This window comes from Ornithorhynchus anatinus, chromosome 14 (genome assembly GCF_004115215.2).
Source record: "Ornithorhynchus anatinus isolate Pmale09 chromosome 14, mOrnAna1.pri.v4, whole genome shotgun sequence".
NCBI classification, from domain to species: Eukaryota; Metazoa; Chordata; class Mammalia; order Monotremata; family Ornithorhynchidae; genus Ornithorhynchus; species Ornithorhynchus anatinus.
The window spans coordinates 344,767-361,664 of record NC_041741.1 but is presented as its reverse complement, the minus strand read 5'-3'; the positions used below and the strand labels follow the sequence as shown (position 1 = coordinate 361,664).

Below are 16,898 nucleotides of genomic sequence, written 5' to 3'. Positions count from 1 at the left end.
GTTTAGAAAAGTGTTTGACACATAGAAAGTGCCACATGCAATATTAATAACGATATCAATACTAATAATGTGACAACCCCAAAGTGACTTTTACAATTTCCTTTTTAAAAGTCGCTCAGAAAGTACTTTTTTTCCCAATAGTAATTTTGGATCCCAAAGTCATGGAGCATATGCAAACTCGGAAACTTTTAAGTACTTTGTTCATCTCTCCAGGAACAGATCATTTAAAAAATCAGAGTTTCTTGGTTTTAAGTGAAATGAGTTTTTTATGTTTTTTTGTTGGGTTTTTTTTTAAAAAAAAACCGAGAAGGGAGTGGGTAGAAGAGGGAAGATAAAGTATCACCAGGTGAGGTTCCAAGTTTAACCTAATTTTCCGATGTTCCAAATTGTTGAAAAAAAAATTTAAATAAAATGAGATAATTAATCAGCATTTTATTTAGGCTTCCAGGCATTCTTCCAGCCGCCGGGAATGTGTTTATCTCACGTCATTCCTCTATATAGGTCGGGGCAAGCAGTTGACTGAAATCTAACAAAATCACCTTCTCCGGTATATTTTAATCTGGAGAAAACTGGATTCTGAAAAATTCCAAAACAATGCCTACTTATAAGCACAAAATACAGAGGAGGGAAGAGAAGTACCCCCCGCAACAAAGACGTAAGGCCTAAACTGAGAACGACGTATTCAATCAAGAGAGTGACCCTTCTCTATATTAATTTCTAGTTCTCAATCCTTTCCAAGAAAGACTACCGAAATGTTAGAAAAGGGCCCACTACTGCAAACAACCACAGTGAGCAGCCTATTTCACAAGTGAAATATTCATAATCCTTAGGATGCCAAAAAGATGAAAAGTAAACTAACCTTTTCCCTTGTATGTGCTTTTAAATTTTCCTTTACACCATCACACTATAAATAAGTTAATAGTATCACCTCCTAGTAGAATACTTACTGTGGCAGCTACTTCTTTAACTCCCAGCTGCCGGTGCCAACAGCTTAACCGATCAATAGCATTTCCTGAGCGCCTACTGTGTGCGAAGCACTGTACTGTGTGCGAAGCACTGTACTAAGTGCTAGGGAAGCACGCCCATCAAATCTGTGAACTCTGCAAAATGCACAGTAGGTCCACTTATTAACAGGCTTGAGGTTTTGTTTTTTCTTTAACCTACAGTTGGAAGTTCAATAATTACTGCACATGCAAAAGTCCAGAGTTACTGGAAGCTTCGGACAGGTGCCCACTTAAACAAGTGGAGACCACTCTTGACCCGGCACGAGTGCATACGTAACTAAAACGTTAACTCGGTAGTTTCGCCTGCCAAATCGGAAGACTAGTTTTCTAAAAATCTTTCAGGATGATTTCCGTTCTATTCCGCGGAACCGGAACCGACCTTTACGATTTCAACGCAAGAGCACCTAATTTTACGGATCCTCTTCCAAGCACTTAGCCCGATTTATCAACTCAGCAGCCGTCCAATGAATCAATGGATAAATACCGCTGCTATTTCCACCCCTCCTCTGCAAAACAAATTCTTTGTCTCCAACGTCTGGACCAGAGCCTTACCTTTTAGCAGGGGCAGAGGGGTTAACTCAATAGGCTTGCCCTGAGACCTAAACTGCGAGGAACTTTGCGACCTCTTCTGTCTGGCTTTTCTGACGGACTTCCGAGAAAATCCGTCTACTTTATCCACTGATGGAGGAGTAGTTGGTGCTGAGGACATATCCCTACTAGAAGGAAAGAAGAATTAACAACACATTCCCAAAGTCGACAGAAACAGGTACGCTGAAAATCGGTTAAAAAAATCCTACAAACTGGCCTAGGTCAATGGAAGCGCACACGTGCGTCACACGGGAAATGGCAATGAAGACGAAGAGCGTGCTTCATAGCAGAGATGAGAATTTCAGTTCAGAAAGTGATCTCTCAACGGCCATCTCTGGGTCAACGGGGCATTTCTGAAGAAGAAAATTTTCACCGTCCACTTGCCAACTGCGGGAAGGGTTTTGCCATCTTGCTTTCTAAGAATTTCATATATAAATATCTTAAAGAAGCAAAGTACTTCCATTTTAAAAACCGAATATAACTGAAGGGCAGAATTAAGTGAGAGAGAGAGAGAGAGAGATTTAAAATGGGGCCAGGGACCGCGTCCACAGTTCATCCGTGCATTTCTTTCCCGGGGCTCAGAAGAGTGCTCTCTGCAAAGTAAGCACTTAGTAAATAGGAATAACAGGCCCCAGCTTGGCGTACTTTACAGCACCCCGAAGTGCCACCGTTTCTTCCCTGGAAGGCAAAATGAAGCAAACTAGACTGTAAGGCCGTCAATAGGCAGGGATTGTCTCTATCTGTGGCCGATTTGTCCATTCCGAGCACTCAGTATAGTGCTCTGCACATAGTAAGCGCTCAATAAATACCATTGAATGAATGAACGAAACTACCTAGGGACGGCAGTTTAATGCACCATTACCTAGAAGGGAGTGGAGCATATTGCCACTACAGATGGAAGGGAAGGCAGTGTTTTATATTTAAACACCTAGAACGCACGATTCCCCAAATGCCTCCTGAACGGACATAGCTGAGTGTGCAAAAAGGGGCATTCCAATAACTTCACAACTAGATCGAAAACACCAAATTGACTTTCTCCTTGGAGGGCCACGGGGCATTCCCTTGAGGTTGGAGGGGTCCGGTGGATCGTCTGTCATTTCCCCCGATTAGCCTGTGAGCCCGTCGATGGGCCGGGACTGTCTCTGTTGCCGATTTGTCCATTCCGAGCGCTCAGTCCAGTGCTCTGCACATAGTAAGCGCTCAATAAACACTCTTGAATGAATTTTCCTTCCATCCCCCTGAATTTCTGGCGGGCTCCTGCCCTCTCCATTCCCCGCAAGCCGCTCTGTTCGCCCAGCGAAACACCCGGCACCATGTTCATTCAATAGTATTTTCACTCAATAGTATTTATTGAGCGCTTACTATGTGCAGGGCACTGTACTAAGTTCCATTTATTTGCTATGGTTTTAATGAGATGTTCTTCCCCTTGACTCTACTTATTGCCATTGTTCTTGTCTGTCTGTCTCCCCCGATTAGACCGTAAGCCCGTCAAAGGGCAGGGACTGTCTCTATCTGTTACCGAATTGTCCATTCCAAGCGCTCAGTCCAGTGCTCTGCACAGAGTAAGCGCTCAATAAATACTACTGAATGAATAAGCGCTTGGAATGGACAAATAGGCAACACCGTAAGCCCGTCAAAGGGCAGGGACTGTCTCTATCTGTTACCAATTTGTCCATTCCACGCGCTCAGTCCAGTGCTCTGCACATAGTAAGCGCTCAATAAATACTATTGAATGAATAAGCGCTTGGAATGGACAAATAGGCAACCCTGTAAGCCCGTCTAAGGGCAGGGACTGTCTCTGTTACCCATTTGTCCATTCCAAGCGCTCAGTCCAGTGCTCGGCACATAGTAAGCGCTCAATAAATACTATTGAATAAGCGCTTGGAATGGACAAATCGGCAACCCTGTAAGCCCGTCAAAGGGCAGGGACTGTCTCTGTTACCCATTTGTCCATTCCACGCGCTCAGTCCAGTGCTCTGCACATAGTAAGCGCTCAATAAATACTACTGAACGAAAAAGTGCTTGGAATGGACAAATCGGCAGCCCATCAAAGGGATGGGACTGTCTCTGTTACCCATTTGTCCATTCCATGCGCTTAGGCCAGTGCTCTGCACATAGTAAGCGCTCAATAAATACTACTGAATGAATAAGTGCTTGGAATGGACAAATCGGCAACACCGTAAGCTCGTCAAAGGGCAGGGACTGTCTCTATTACCCATCTGTCCATTCCAAGCGCTCAGTCCAGTGCTCTGCATATAATAAGCGCTCAAGAAACACTATTGAATAAGTGCTTGGAATGGGCAAATCGGCAACACCGTAAGCCCGTCCAAGGGCAGGGCCTGTCTCTGTTACCCATTTGTCCATCCCAAGCGCTCAGTCCAGTGCTCTGCACATAGCAAGCGCTCAAGAAATACTACTGAATGAATAAGTGCTTGGAATGGGCAAATCGGCAACCCCGTCAGCCCGTCCAAGGGCAGGGCCTGTCTCTGTTACCCATTTGTCCATTCCAAGCGCTCAGTCCAGTGCTCTGCACACAGTAAGCGCTCAAGAAATACTACTGAATGAATAAGTGCTTGGAATAGACAGATCGGCAACCCCGTCAGCCCGTCCAAGGCAGGGACTGTCTCTATTACCGATCTGTCCATTCCAAGCGCTCAGTCCGGTGCCCTGCACAGAGTAAGCGCTCAATAAATCCCACCGAATGAAGGCGCTGAGGCCCCGTGCAACATTAATGCGGAGCGGGGCAGAAATACCGCATCCGGACAAACGCCCCAGTGCTCAGTGACCCTGTGGTTCCAACAGAAAGGAGGCTTAAGTTGTAAATAACGGGGAGGAGGAGCCGCTTCTCCCCGGGACCGGCACCAAGAAAAGGCCGGGGTGGGGGGGGGTTTCGGAAATATTCTTCCCGTGTCTCCCCCAGCGCTGAGATCATAGTAAGCGCTTAATACCAACATTATTATTGCCCCAACCCTTGGGGCGTATCGTTTCTTTGCTTCGGGAGGCTTGATTTTCGCCCCTCAAGTCTGCGGGTTTTTTGGAAGGGGAGGGTTTGTAAAATGTGTTGCCTCTAGCCTGGTCGCCGTAAGAGGACCGGGATGGCCCAAGTCTTAACGGGGAGGGCCTGGGGAGGAGGACTGCACGACGGGCGCTCTAACGGGAACGTCTTTGTTGTCCTTTTCGGCCCCGTTCCTTGGACGCCGGGGGTGGAAAGCGAGCGGGGGAAGGTTGGAGGGGGGGAAAAGGCCGCGCCGGGACGGTTTTTGTCCTCGGTCAAAGAGGGAGGGAGGCGGCGCGGGGCCTGGGTGGCGCGGAGGCCGCGGCCCCGGTTACCTTGAGGCTCCCGAGGAAGAATCCGGAGACGGAGAGCGGCTCCCGGGCGAGGGGCCGAAAGGGGACTGGCGGCGGGGGCGGCGGGGGCGGCGGGGACGGCGGGGGCGGCGGCGCCTCTAGGCCTCGGCGTTGGCTCGGGACGGCGGCCTGGTCGGGTTCAGGATCCTCCCCCGCGGCCCATCAAATCCGCACGAGCCCCGCTGCGCTCCTCCCTCACTCCCTCACATCCCCGGAGGGCGGACGGACGGACGGACGGACGGCGGACGGTTCGGGCGGCGCCTCAGCTCGTGGCCCGGGACCGGCGGCGGCGGCGGCGGCGGCGACGTGAGGAAGGAGGCCGGATCCGCCGCGGCAGCAGGACGAGGAGAAGAAAGTGGAAGGTGTGAGGGGCAGGTGCCCGAGCCGCCGCCGCCGTCGCCGCCGATCCCGCTCCCCGTCGGCGCCCCCTCCTCTCTCCCTATTGTCAATATCACCGGGCGGCCCAGTCCATGGCACGCGCGCAACCTACCCCGCTAGCGCCGCCGCCCGCCCTCCGCCGCCGCCCACTGGCCCCTTCGAAAAGGAAGCGGCGCCCCATTGGCCCCCGCCCGCCTCGCTCCCGCCCCCTCCCCCCAGCAAGGTAGGTTGAGAGGGGGGCGGGGAGGAGGCGGCAGGAGGAGGCTCAGCCTCCCCATTGGGCCCGGCCTGGAAGTTCCCGGATGTGGGAGCGTTCGGGGCGCCTGGAGGCTCCCGCGCGCCCGCCCCTGCACGCGCGCGCGCGCGCGCGGAGGGGCGGGGGGGTCAAAGGTCAGGGCCTGGTCGGGGGCCGCGCGGCCGGGGAGGAGGGGAGCGACATGGCCGACGGCGACGCCTCAGCCCACCCTGGTAGGTCCAAGCCCCTTCCCTCCACCCGCCGCGCCGCCCCCAAGCAGCGCGGCTCCGGCCAGAGAAGCCCGGGCTGGGGAGGCAGAGGTCATGGGTTCCAATCCCGCCCCTGACACTCGTCAGCCGGGTGACTGGAGGCGACTCCCGTCTCTGGGCCTCAGTTCCCTCGTCTGGAAAATGGGGACGAACCGGGAGCCCCCCCGGGGGACCGCCCGAGGCCCCGGGGTCTCCCCCCGGCGCTTAGAACAGCGCTCTGCACGGAGGAAGCGCTTAACACGGACCAACGTTAATTAATTCAAGGCCGGGATGGGCAGGACCGGCCGACGCTCTCCCTCCCTCCTCAGGCCCCTCCGAGCGCTCAGTACAGTCTTCTCAGTGCACTTGTCGCTCAATAAATGCGATTGAATGGATGGATAATAATCATGTTGGTATTCGTTAAGCGCTTATTATGCGCAGAACACTGTTCTAAGCGCTGGGGGAGATCCAGGGTCATCAGGTGGTCCCACCTGGGGCTCCCAGTCTTCATCCCCCTTTGACAGAGGAGGGAACTGAGGCCCAGAGAAGTGAAGTAATAATAATCATGTTGGTATTTGTTAAGCGCTTACTATGTGCAGAGTGCTGTTCTGAGCGCTGGGGGAGATCCAGGGGCATCAGGTGGTCCCCCGTGGGGCTCCCAGGCTTCATCCCCATTTGACAGAAGAGGGAACTGAGGCCCAGAGGAGTGAAGTAATAATCATGTTGGTATTTGTTAAGCGCTTACTGTGTGCAGAGCACTGTGCTAAGCGCCGGGGGAGATCCAGGGGCATCAGGTGGTCCCACCTGGGGCTCCCAGTCTTCATCCCCCTTTGACAGAGGAGGGAACTGAGGCACAAAGAAGTGAAGTGATAATGTTGGTATTTGTTAAGCGCTTCCTATGTGCAGAGCACTGTTCTAAGCGCTGGGGGAGATCCAGGGGCATCAGGTGGTCCCCCGTGGGGCTCCCAGGCTTCATCCCCATTTGACAGAAGAGGGAACTGAGGCTCAGAGGAGTGAAGTAATAATCATGTTGGTATTTGTTAAGCGCTTACTGTGTGCAGAGCACTGTGCTAAGCGCCGGGGGAGATCCAGGGGCATCAGGTGGTCCCACCTGGGGCTCCCAGTCTTCATCCCCCTTTGACAGAGGAGGGAACTGAGGCACAAAGAAGTGAAGTGATAATGTTGGTATTTGTTAAGCGCTTCCTATGCGCAGAGCACTGTTCTAAGCGCTGGGGGAGATCCAGGGGCATCAGGTGGTCCCCCGTGGGGCTCCCAGGCTTCATCCCCATTTGACAGAGGAGGGAACTGAGGCACAAAGAAGTGAAGTGATAATAATGTTGGTATTTGTTAAGCGCTTCCTATGCGCAGAGCACTGTTCTAAGCGCCGGGGGAGATCCAGGGTCATCAGGTGGTCCCACGTGAGGCTCACAGTCTTCATCCCCATTTTACAGAGAAGGGAACTGAGGCCCAGAGAAGTGAAGTGATAATAATCATGTTGTAATTTGTTAAGCGCTTCCTATGGGCAGAGCGCTGTTCTAAGCGCTGGGGGAGATCCAGGGTCATCGGGTTGTCCCACGTGAGGCCCACTCGTCGTCCCCATTTTACAGAGGAGGGAACTGAGGCACCGAGAAGTGAAGTGACTTGCCCAAAGTCACACAGCTGACAAGTGGCGGAGCCGGGATTCGAACCCATGACCTCTGACTCCAAAGCCCGTGCTCTTTCCACTGAGCCACTCTGCTTCCCAAATAATTATGATGGAATTTAAGTGCTTACTATGTGCCCAGCACTGTTCTAAGCACTGGGGGTGGGGGGAAATGGAAGGTAATCAGGTGGTCCCACCTGGGGCTCACAGTCTTCATCCCCATTTGACAGAGGAGGTAACTGAGGCCCAGAGAAGTGAAGTGACTTGCCCGAGGTCACACAGCTGACAAGTGGCAGAGCCGGGATTGGAACCCATGACCTCTGACTCCCCAGCCCAGGCTCTTTTCACTGAGCCACGCTGCTTCTCAAATGAAATCCGCCAGATGATGACTCTCCCCGCGCCCCTTTCAAAGCCTTACTGAAGCCCCTCTCCTCCAAAAGGCCTTCCCTGACTCAGCGGGGCTCAGTGGAAAGAGCCCGGGCTTGGGAGTCAGAGATCATGGGTTCGAATCCTGGCTCCGCCACTTGTCAGCTGTGTGATTTTGGGCAAGTCACTTCACTTCTCTGGGCCTCAGTGACCTCTTCTGTAAAACAGCGGGGCTCAGTGAAAAGAGCCCAGGCTGGGGAGTCAGAGGTCGTGGGTTCGAATCGCGGCTTCGCCACTTGTCAGCTGTGCGACTGTGGGTAAGTCACTTCACTTCTCGTTGCCTCAGTTACCTCATCTGGAAAATGGGGATTAAGACTGTGAGCCCCATGTGGGACAACCTAATTACCCTGTTTCTACCCCAGCGCTTAGAACAGTGCTCTGCACATAGTAAGTACTTAACAAATACCAACTTTATTGTTATTCCTATTTATTATTAAAATGGGGATTAAAACTATGAGCCCCACGTGGGACAACCTGTATCCCCCCCAGCTTTGCACATAGTAAGCACTTACCAAATACCATTATTATTATTATTGTTATATCCTCCAAACTAACTCTCTTCCCCTCTTCAAAGCCCTACTGAGAGCTCACCTCCTCCAAGAGGCCTTCCCAGACTGAGGCTCCCCCTTTCCCTTTGCTCCCCTTCCCCCTTCCCCTCCCCTCAGCACTGTGCTCATTTGTATGCATTATTTATTACCCTATTCATTTTGTTAATGAGATGTATATCTCCTTGATTCTATTGATCTTGAAGATGTCTTGTTTTTTTTTGTTTTGTTTTGCTCTGCTGTCTGTCTCCCCCCTTTAGACTGTGAGCCCCTCACTAGGCCAGGATTGTCTCTAACTGTTGCCAAATTGTACATTCCAAGCACTGAGCACAGTGCTCGGCACATAGTAAATAAATAAATAAATAAATAAATGTGGCATTTGTTAAGTGCTTACTATGTGCAAAGCACTGTTCTAAGCACAGGGGAGGATACAAGGTGATCAGGTTGTCTCACGCGGGGCTCTCAGTCTTAATCCCCATTTTACAGATGAGGTAACCGAGGCACAGAGAAGTTAAGTGACTTGCCCAAAGTCACTCAGCTGACAAGTGCCTGACCCCAGGATTTGAACCCATGACCTCTGACTCCCAAGCCCGTGCTCTTTCCACTGAGCTATGCGCTCAATAAATACTATTGAATGAATGAATGAAAGTGAGCACTCAATCAATGCGATTGAATGAATGAATGAAATCCGCCAGACAATGACCTTGATTAACAGACTCCTAAAGATTGTAAAGAAGAAATGAAAGTAGTAACCAAGGGTCAAACACATCGGACAAAAGTCAGTTTCGCATTCCAAACAAACCCCAGTGTTTATTGTTGATGTTTATGAAGTAACATTGCAAAATCCTTCCAGAGGGCTGTTCATTTTTCCCCCCCGAATCCAGATTTAGGTTGAGAATGGGGCACATCTTACCTAAGAGTATGTCTGGCAATACCAGATGCTAAAAGATTTCTTTTCTATGTAAGTAAGTAGTCTCACTTTGATAATGAAAAAAATCCCTTTAGCAAACCTGAATACCAGTTGATATTCAGAAATCACGGACAATACTGTGCTGTGAAAGTAAGTTACTGTAACCATGTGTAATTTGACATAATTACAATTTAATAATAATGTTGGTTTTTGTTAAGCACTTACTATGTGCAGAGCACTGTTCTAAGCACTGGGGGAGATACAGGATCATCAGGTTGTCCCACGTGAGGCTCAGTTAATCCTCATTTTACAGATGAGGTAACTGAGGCACAGAGAAGTTAAGTGACTTGCCCAAAGTCACACAGCTGACAAGTGGCAGAGCCGGGATTCGAACCCATGACCCCTGACTCCCAAGCCCAGGCTCTTTCCAATTTAGAGAAGCAGCGTGGTCTAGTGGAGAGAGCATGGGGCTGGGAGTCAGAAGAACCTGGTTCCTAATCCCAGCTCTGCCAATTGCTTGCTGTGAAACCTGGGGCCAGTCACTTAGCTTCTCTGTGCCTCAGTTTCCTCAGCTTTAAAATGGGGATACCTGTTCTCCCTCCTACTTAGACTGTGAGCCCCTTGTGGGACAAAGACTGTGTCCGACCAAATTAACTTATACCTACCACAGTGCTTAGGATACATAGTAATACTGTAAAAATTAATAAATATAAATCAGTTGGAGAATTTTTTTTAAGTCAATAAATACCATTATTATTAGTCCTAGCCTGGATAACCGGTAAGCAAGAATTTGCACTGGGAGCCATTGGTGAGTTAATATATTGGTATCTTCCCTGAGTGTTTAGAAAGTGCTTTGCCCAAAGAGTGCGCTCAGCAATACAAAATATAGTTTGAACATTCTGCATTTAATAGCTGAGGTAATAGAACAGAATGGGCAAGCCATACTAGGTCCCTTGCCAAACAGAGCCTGGGCTGGCAGAGAATAATAATAATGATGGCATTTGTGAAGCACTGACTATGTGCCAAGCACTGTTCTAAGCTCTGGAAACCAGTGGCAGGCAATCAGCAGGATTTTGCGGGGGGGGCTTATTCTGCATTTGGGAGAATACGATAGTAAACCTGATCTCTGCCTTTAAAGAGCTTACAATCGAGGAAGAAAGATCCTAAAATAAAATTCAGGTAGGGAAGTGCCCCTTTCAGGATCGCACCTGGAGGGTTTCCAGTCCTCTACCAGTCTGGGCTATGGGAGGGAGAGTCAAGGAGAGGCCGAACCGTTCCATTTCTAGCTTGGGCAGTGGCTAGTGGGTGGAAGGCAATCTGCTGCAAGTCAAAATTCACCTGTGCTGGGCAGCAGCAGCATGGGAGAGAGTCATTCCTTCATTCAACCGTATTTATTGAGCGCTTACTGTGTGCAGAGCACTGTACTAAGCGCTCGGGAAGTACGTTGTGGCAACAGAGACAATCCCTACCCAACAATGGGCTCACGGTCTAGAAGGACGGGCTCACAGCGAAGGCGGAGACTCAAAATTTACTGCGCAGAAGGCGGCAGCGGTAAACCACCTCCATATTTTTACCAAGGAAACTCTACGGACGATTGCCGATGAAGAGTGGGTCATTCTGGCAGAGATGTGTCCGTGGAGTCGCTATGAGTTGGAAACGACTCGACAGCATGACTAGACAGGAGGGGAAAGTAACAGAATGTAAAGGTATGTGAGTACTGTGCTTAGGTGATGTGGCGGGAGAAGAGATTAATCAGGGAAGACCTCCCAGAGGAGGTGTGATTTCACACATGGCCTTCATCCCCCCTGTGCCCTGCACAAGCGAGGATGTGGGGGTTTTAAGGTGCAGCAGTGTGCCCCTCGACCTCTCTTCTCACCGGAGAGCCTAGCGAAACCGGCGGGAACCTCTCCTGCGTTCTCCCCGTGCCACCCAGGCACTTGCTTCCTCCATGAGCTGTGGCTACGGGGCCACAGCCCCGCAGGGATTAGTGAGGGATCTCTTTGAGGGATTAGCCTGCAGCAGCGACATTTTGGCTCTATTTTAGACTGCCAAGGAAGCTTTCGTTCTGACTGAACTCAGTGACCTGGACAGCAGCACACTGAGGCCCTTACAAGTATCCTCTACCCCTGGACTCGTTGGACTCTCAGCTTTATATTCTCTTTATTTATTTGCTATTGTTTTAATGAGATGTTCATCCCCTTGATTCTATTTATTGCTATTGTTCTTGTCTGTCTCCCCCGATTAGACTGTAAGCCCGTCAAAGGGCAGGGACTGTCTCTATCTGTTACCGATTTGTCCATTCCAAGCGCTTAGTACAGTGCTCTGCACATAGTAAGCGCTCAATAAATACTATTGAATGAATGAATGACTCTTTTATGTTGTTTGGAGTATTCATTATTATTATAGTTGTGATATTAAGCGCTTACTATGTTCAAACACAGTTCTGTGATCTGGGGTAGGTTCAAGTTAATTAGGTCAGATACAATTTCTGTCCCACATGGGGCTCATAATCTAAGTAGGAGAGAGAACAAGTGTATTTATATTATTTAATCTTTCCTGTTGTGTCTTTTGCCAAGCCCTTCTTCACTGAATTCTTAGATTATGAGTCTCTAAAGGGCTGGGGCGTGGCTAAACCTAACCCTTGCATTTTTTTCCCCCAGTCTTTGCACAGTGCTCTGCACACAGTGGGAACTTAATAAATATTATTACTACTCTGACTGATCCTACTTTTCCTGGAGGCAGAGAGGTCTGCAAAGAGACTAGCGCAGTAGGTAAATCGGGATATGACAAGTACCTGGACCGACATGGTGACAGATTGGATGGAGAGGGAGGGGAGGAGCCTGAAGTAATCGTGGAGGAAGAATTGACGGGATTTGGTGACTGAATATGGGGGTGGGTTCTTTCATTCATTCAGTCGTATTTATTGAACGCTTACTGTGTGCAGAGCACTATATTAAGCGCTTGGAAAGTATAGTTGAAAGAGGCATAAAGGATGAAGACAAGTGGGCAGCTTTTTATGGTATTTGTTAAGCACTTAGTCTGTGCTAGGCACTACACTGACAACTAGGATAGATTACCTGATTACCTTTGTATTCAGGTTGGACACAGTCCTTGGCCCACATGGGGCTTACAGTCTTAATCCCCATTTTACAAATGAGGAAACTGAGGCCCAGAGAAGTGAAAAAAAAGAAAAGTGACTTGCCCGAGGTAACACAGCAGACAAGTGGCAGAGCTGCGATTAGAACCTAGGTCCTTCTGACTCCCGGGCCCATGCTCTGTCCACTGGACCACGCTGATGAGGAAGGGGCCAATTTCTGGAATGGGTGGGGCAATCCCTCATTTTGGAGTGGCCAGCAGGAGATGGGGGGGTCAGTGGACAAGTTGCCCATTTAAGATTAAGTGCCTCCTCCCCTCCCCCAATTTTTTTAATAGCATTTCTTAAGAGCTTAGTAAATATCCAGTGCTGTTCTAAGCACTGGAGTAGATTCAGACACGGCCCCTTTCTCCCATGGGGCTCAAAATCTAAATTGGAGGGTGGAGGATTTAATCCTCATTTTACAGATGAGGTGTCTGAGGCACAGAGAGTTAAGTGACTTGACCAAGTCACCTAGCAAGCAATCAGCAGAACTGGGATTAGAACCCAGGTCCTCCGACTTCCAGGCCTGGACTCTTTCCACTAGACCAGCACTTATATACATATCTATAGATTATATATTATAAATTATTTATATCAATGTTTCTCCCCTTCTAGACTATAAGCTCACTGTGAGCAGGAAACATGTCTACCAATTATGTTGTATCATACTTTCCCAAGCCTTTGGTACAGTGCTCTAAACACTCGAGGTAAGTGCTCAGTAAAAATTGCATTGATAATGATGACACTTTTATGAGCTCCTAAGATCTGCCCACTCGTTCAGCCCATCAGGATTTCTTTGAGTTTTCTGCCTGCATGAAGCTTTATTTTTTTCCTCACATCCATTCCTCTTTTGGGATCAACAGTGTTCCTTGTGTGAAGTTCTAGTGGTCCAGCCAAGTGGTAGTTTGTTTCCTTCTACTCAGCTCAGGGATGACCTAGAGAGAGATCCATTAGGATTTCAAAATCCTATTCAGTTCACCTTGGCAACTGTTGAACCATCTGAGTAGAGTGTATTCAGATGGCTCAGGACCACATCGTAGAGCATTTAAAGTTTAGTGGAGGTTTGTCTGGGAAATTAGAGATCTCCAAAGGCAGTGCATTTGAAAGTTATTTCACGTCTTTGTAAAATGTTTGGGTGACTGAAGTACACCTTTAAAAGAAGAATGAATCTTCCTCGTTTGTGGAAGAACAGGCCCTTTCCCATGATGTAAAAAAAAAAAAAAGAATATAGAAGTCATACATGAAGATATGAGAGAGCGGGATTCAGCCGTCTCCAATCGTGACAGAGCGCACACTCACAGCTATTGTTGCTATGCTCCTCACAGTTTACCTGTGGCTGGACTGACCGTGAGATTAAAAATGGAAGCCACTAGAATATTAAACTTGTATTTTCCAAGTGCTTAGTACAGTGGTCTGCACACATGAAATGCTCAATCAATGATATCAGAGAGGAGGCTGCGAGACAAGAACTGAAGGAAGAGAGAGAGGCAGGCAGGCACTGAGTGGACCACTGGATTACCAAGTCAGGGAAAGCGGGGGAGGAGGAAATGGCCAGGAGAGGGAATGTGATAGGAGATAAACGAGGCAGAAAGGAAAGGTGAAGGGTCAAGGAGAGGGAAAGAGAGAGAGTATGGTGTCAACCTGACCTGGCTGGTAAAAGGTCAGTTAGAAGATACGGGTTGGAGCCCGAAGGGACGGTTGCTTGGGAAGTGAGAACAGTCGCTAGATCTTGCTGCCGTGAAGTAATGGGAAGTGATAGTTCAGTTGAAGCCAAAGGGTTTTGTTGGGCTCATCGTAAGGCTAAGCAGCAAGCATGCACGCGATGGCCCCCAAGGCAGCAGCTACTGTTAGTGAGCAGAAGATGATGAATGCAGTTTAGGACAAGAGAGATGCCTGTGGGGCACCATCCTTCTCAGCCGCATATGCACACACAGGAAATAATGTCCTCGCTAGTGACATGTAAGAATTGCAAGGGCAGTGATAAGTCATGGATCTTATTTTCATTCTTACAGCCCCATTTTTGGATGTGGTATGAGAAAAGCAGATTAATCATAGTTTACTATGTGATTAATGTGCATAATTAATGTTTTAAGGAACTTGGAGATGAAAAACTGGGTGGTTCAATCAGCAACCTCCCCAGCCGATGGCAGCCTGACCCCAGCAGGCAGTATTGGCATTGAAGCCACTATCTTTCCCAGGACCAACAGTATGACTTATAGTCACAGTAAACATACTATTGTTCTGGAAATCCATGACCTTTTACCAGCCAGATCATATTTGATACCACACTCCTCCTCCTTTTCCTTTCTGCCTTTTTCTCCCCATCTCTCCCTCTCAGCCATTTCCACCTCTTTCTCCTCTTTCCCTAACTTTGTAATCTAGTGGTTGAGCGAGAGAATGTGTGCGTATATCCTTCCATTCATGCCTTGCAGCCTTTGACAGTCATATTTCAGTGCTTCCTCTGGGCAGAGCGCTACGCTATGCACTTGGCTGTTAATAGACTGAAATAGGGCTAATAGACATGATTCCTGCTCTCTTCAGGGAGCTTACATTCTAGAGAGACAGGCACTAAAATAAATGGCAGGTGAAGGGAAGCAACAAAGTTTAAAGCTGTGTACATAAGTGCTGTAGGAGGGGATTGAATACCCAAGTGTTCAGCAGAAATACTTAAGTGGTAGTTTGTAGGAAATCAATGGGGCCTGGGAGATTAATCATGGAAGGCCACCTGGAGGAGGTGTGATTTCAAAAAGGCTTTGAAGTTGGGGAGAGCGGTGGTGTGTTGGCTGTGAAGAGGGCAGGGATCCCAGGCAGAAGGGAGGGCATGAGTTTGGTGGTGGAGCTTGGTGATGAGAGATGAGAATAAAGCAACGCAAGTAGGTTGGCTTGAGGGGAACAAAGCAGATGAGCTGAGGTGTGGTGGGAAAAGAGCAAGGGTAAGTAGTGGGGTGAGGGGATAAGAAGCAGTGTGGCCTAGAGGAAAGAGCACAGAACTGAGTAAGGAGACATGGGTTCTATTTTTGCCACTAGCTTGCTATGTGATCTTGGGCCATACACTTAACCCTTCTCGGTCTCAGTTTCGTTATCTGTAAATCGGGGATAAGATAGACTGTGAGCTCTGTGTGGGACAGAGATTAAGTCTGATCTGATAACCTTGTAAACTCTGTGTTTTTCCCAGCATCTTGCACAATAAGCCCTTAATAAATGCTATTATTTTTATTCTTTCCATGACGGTGTTCTCGTCAGTTTCTTCATCTTCCCCTTTCTCACTTTTTCCGCCTAGAATTTACCTCTTCTCTGCACCCCATGGTTCCACTTTAGGCTCTCCCCGCTCACATTCTCCCTATTTCTTCCTCCTCCTTCCACTCCCACACCTCAGATTATTAATCTCTCCATTTTAAGTCCTAATAAAATTACATCATCAAGAAGCCTTCACTGACTGATCTCTCATCTAATTAATCAATTAGTGGTACTTGTTAAGCACTTACCGTGTGAACAGCCCTATACTGAGTACAATTCTAAAGATAGGTATTGATGATTCTTGCGCACAAGGATCTTACAGATTAGAGGGGGAGGCAGGCATTAGAGTAAATTCCAGAAGGGAATGTATTTAAGTGCGGTGGGGCTGGGGAAGGGGTGAATATCAAATCCTGCCCCGCCTGACTCCGAAGGAGCTTATATCTCCTCCCTTGGATTCACTGCCTCACCCATGCACTTGAATCCTTACCCCTGAGCACATACATACTCACCTCCCCAGACACCCACATTGCTTAAGTACGTATCTTTCGACTCGGTCGCCTCCCCCAATTTGTACTTTAATGTCTATCTCCTGCTAGATTGTAAATTCCTCATGAGCAGAGATTGTCTACTTATTGTACTCTCTTAAGCTCTTAGAGCAGTGTAAGTGCTCAAAAATACTACGAACTGCTGATAAATGGTACCCTTTGGGAAAAGGCCAACTTTAAGGAGTTTCTTTCAGAAGTCTTCCTAGGCCTGCTTCACAAGACATGGGTGCCTTCCATCTTAACTGTAACCATTTCTTGGCCTCCTACATGTGGGCCATCAGGTGCAGATGGCTCTAAAGCAACACAGTGGAAGCAGTGGAACTAGTGGATAAAAGTACCAGGCTGGGAATCAGCGAATCTGAGTTCTAATCTTGGATCCACCACTTGCCTGCTTTATCACTTAGGGCAAGTCACTGCACTTATCCATGCCTTGGCTTCTTCAGCTGTAAAATGGAGATTCAATACCTGTTCTCCCTCCTAATAATAATAATAATAATATTGGTATTTGTTAAGCGCTTACTATGTGCCGAGCACTGTACTAAGCACCGGGGTAGACACAGGGGAATCAGGTTGTCCCACGTGGGGCTCACAGTCTTAACCCCCATTTTACAGATAAGGGAACTGAGGCACAGAGAAGTGACTTGCCCAAAGTCACA

At 48.6% G+C, this 16,898-nt stretch overlaps 1 protein-coding gene and 1 long non-coding RNA gene across 3 annotated transcripts in view; one reads left to right on the top strand and one right to left on the bottom strand.

Moving 5' to 3' along the window:
- PPP2R5E (protein phosphatase 2 regulatory subunit B'epsilon) overlaps positions 1-5,420 on the bottom strand; it is an 81,715-nt gene extending 76,295 nt beyond the window's left edge. The window contains exons 1-2 of one of the 2 annotated variants that reach the window (XM_007661216.3): positions 4,923-5,420; positions 1,557-1,720 (exon numbers count right to left, since the gene is read on the bottom strand). In XM_007661216.3, coding sequence (XP_007659406.1) covers positions 1,557-1,713 — 157 coding nt within the window. In that variant the 5' untranslated portion in view covers positions 1,714-1,720; positions 4,923-5,420. The remainder of the gene's footprint in view (positions 1-1,556; positions 1,721-4,922) is intronic. The other variant, XM_001506734.4, reaches the window with a different exon arrangement.
- Positions 5,421-5,725: 305 nt separating this feature from the next.
- Positions 5,726-11,555, top strand: LOC103167553. The gene is made up of 3 exons (XR_485184.2): positions 5,726-5,786; positions 10,903-11,030; positions 11,369-11,555. It is a non-coding gene; the product is annotated as an uncharacterized LOC103167553 (long non-coding RNA).
- The last annotated feature ends 5,343 nt before the right edge of the window (positions 11,556-16,898 follow it).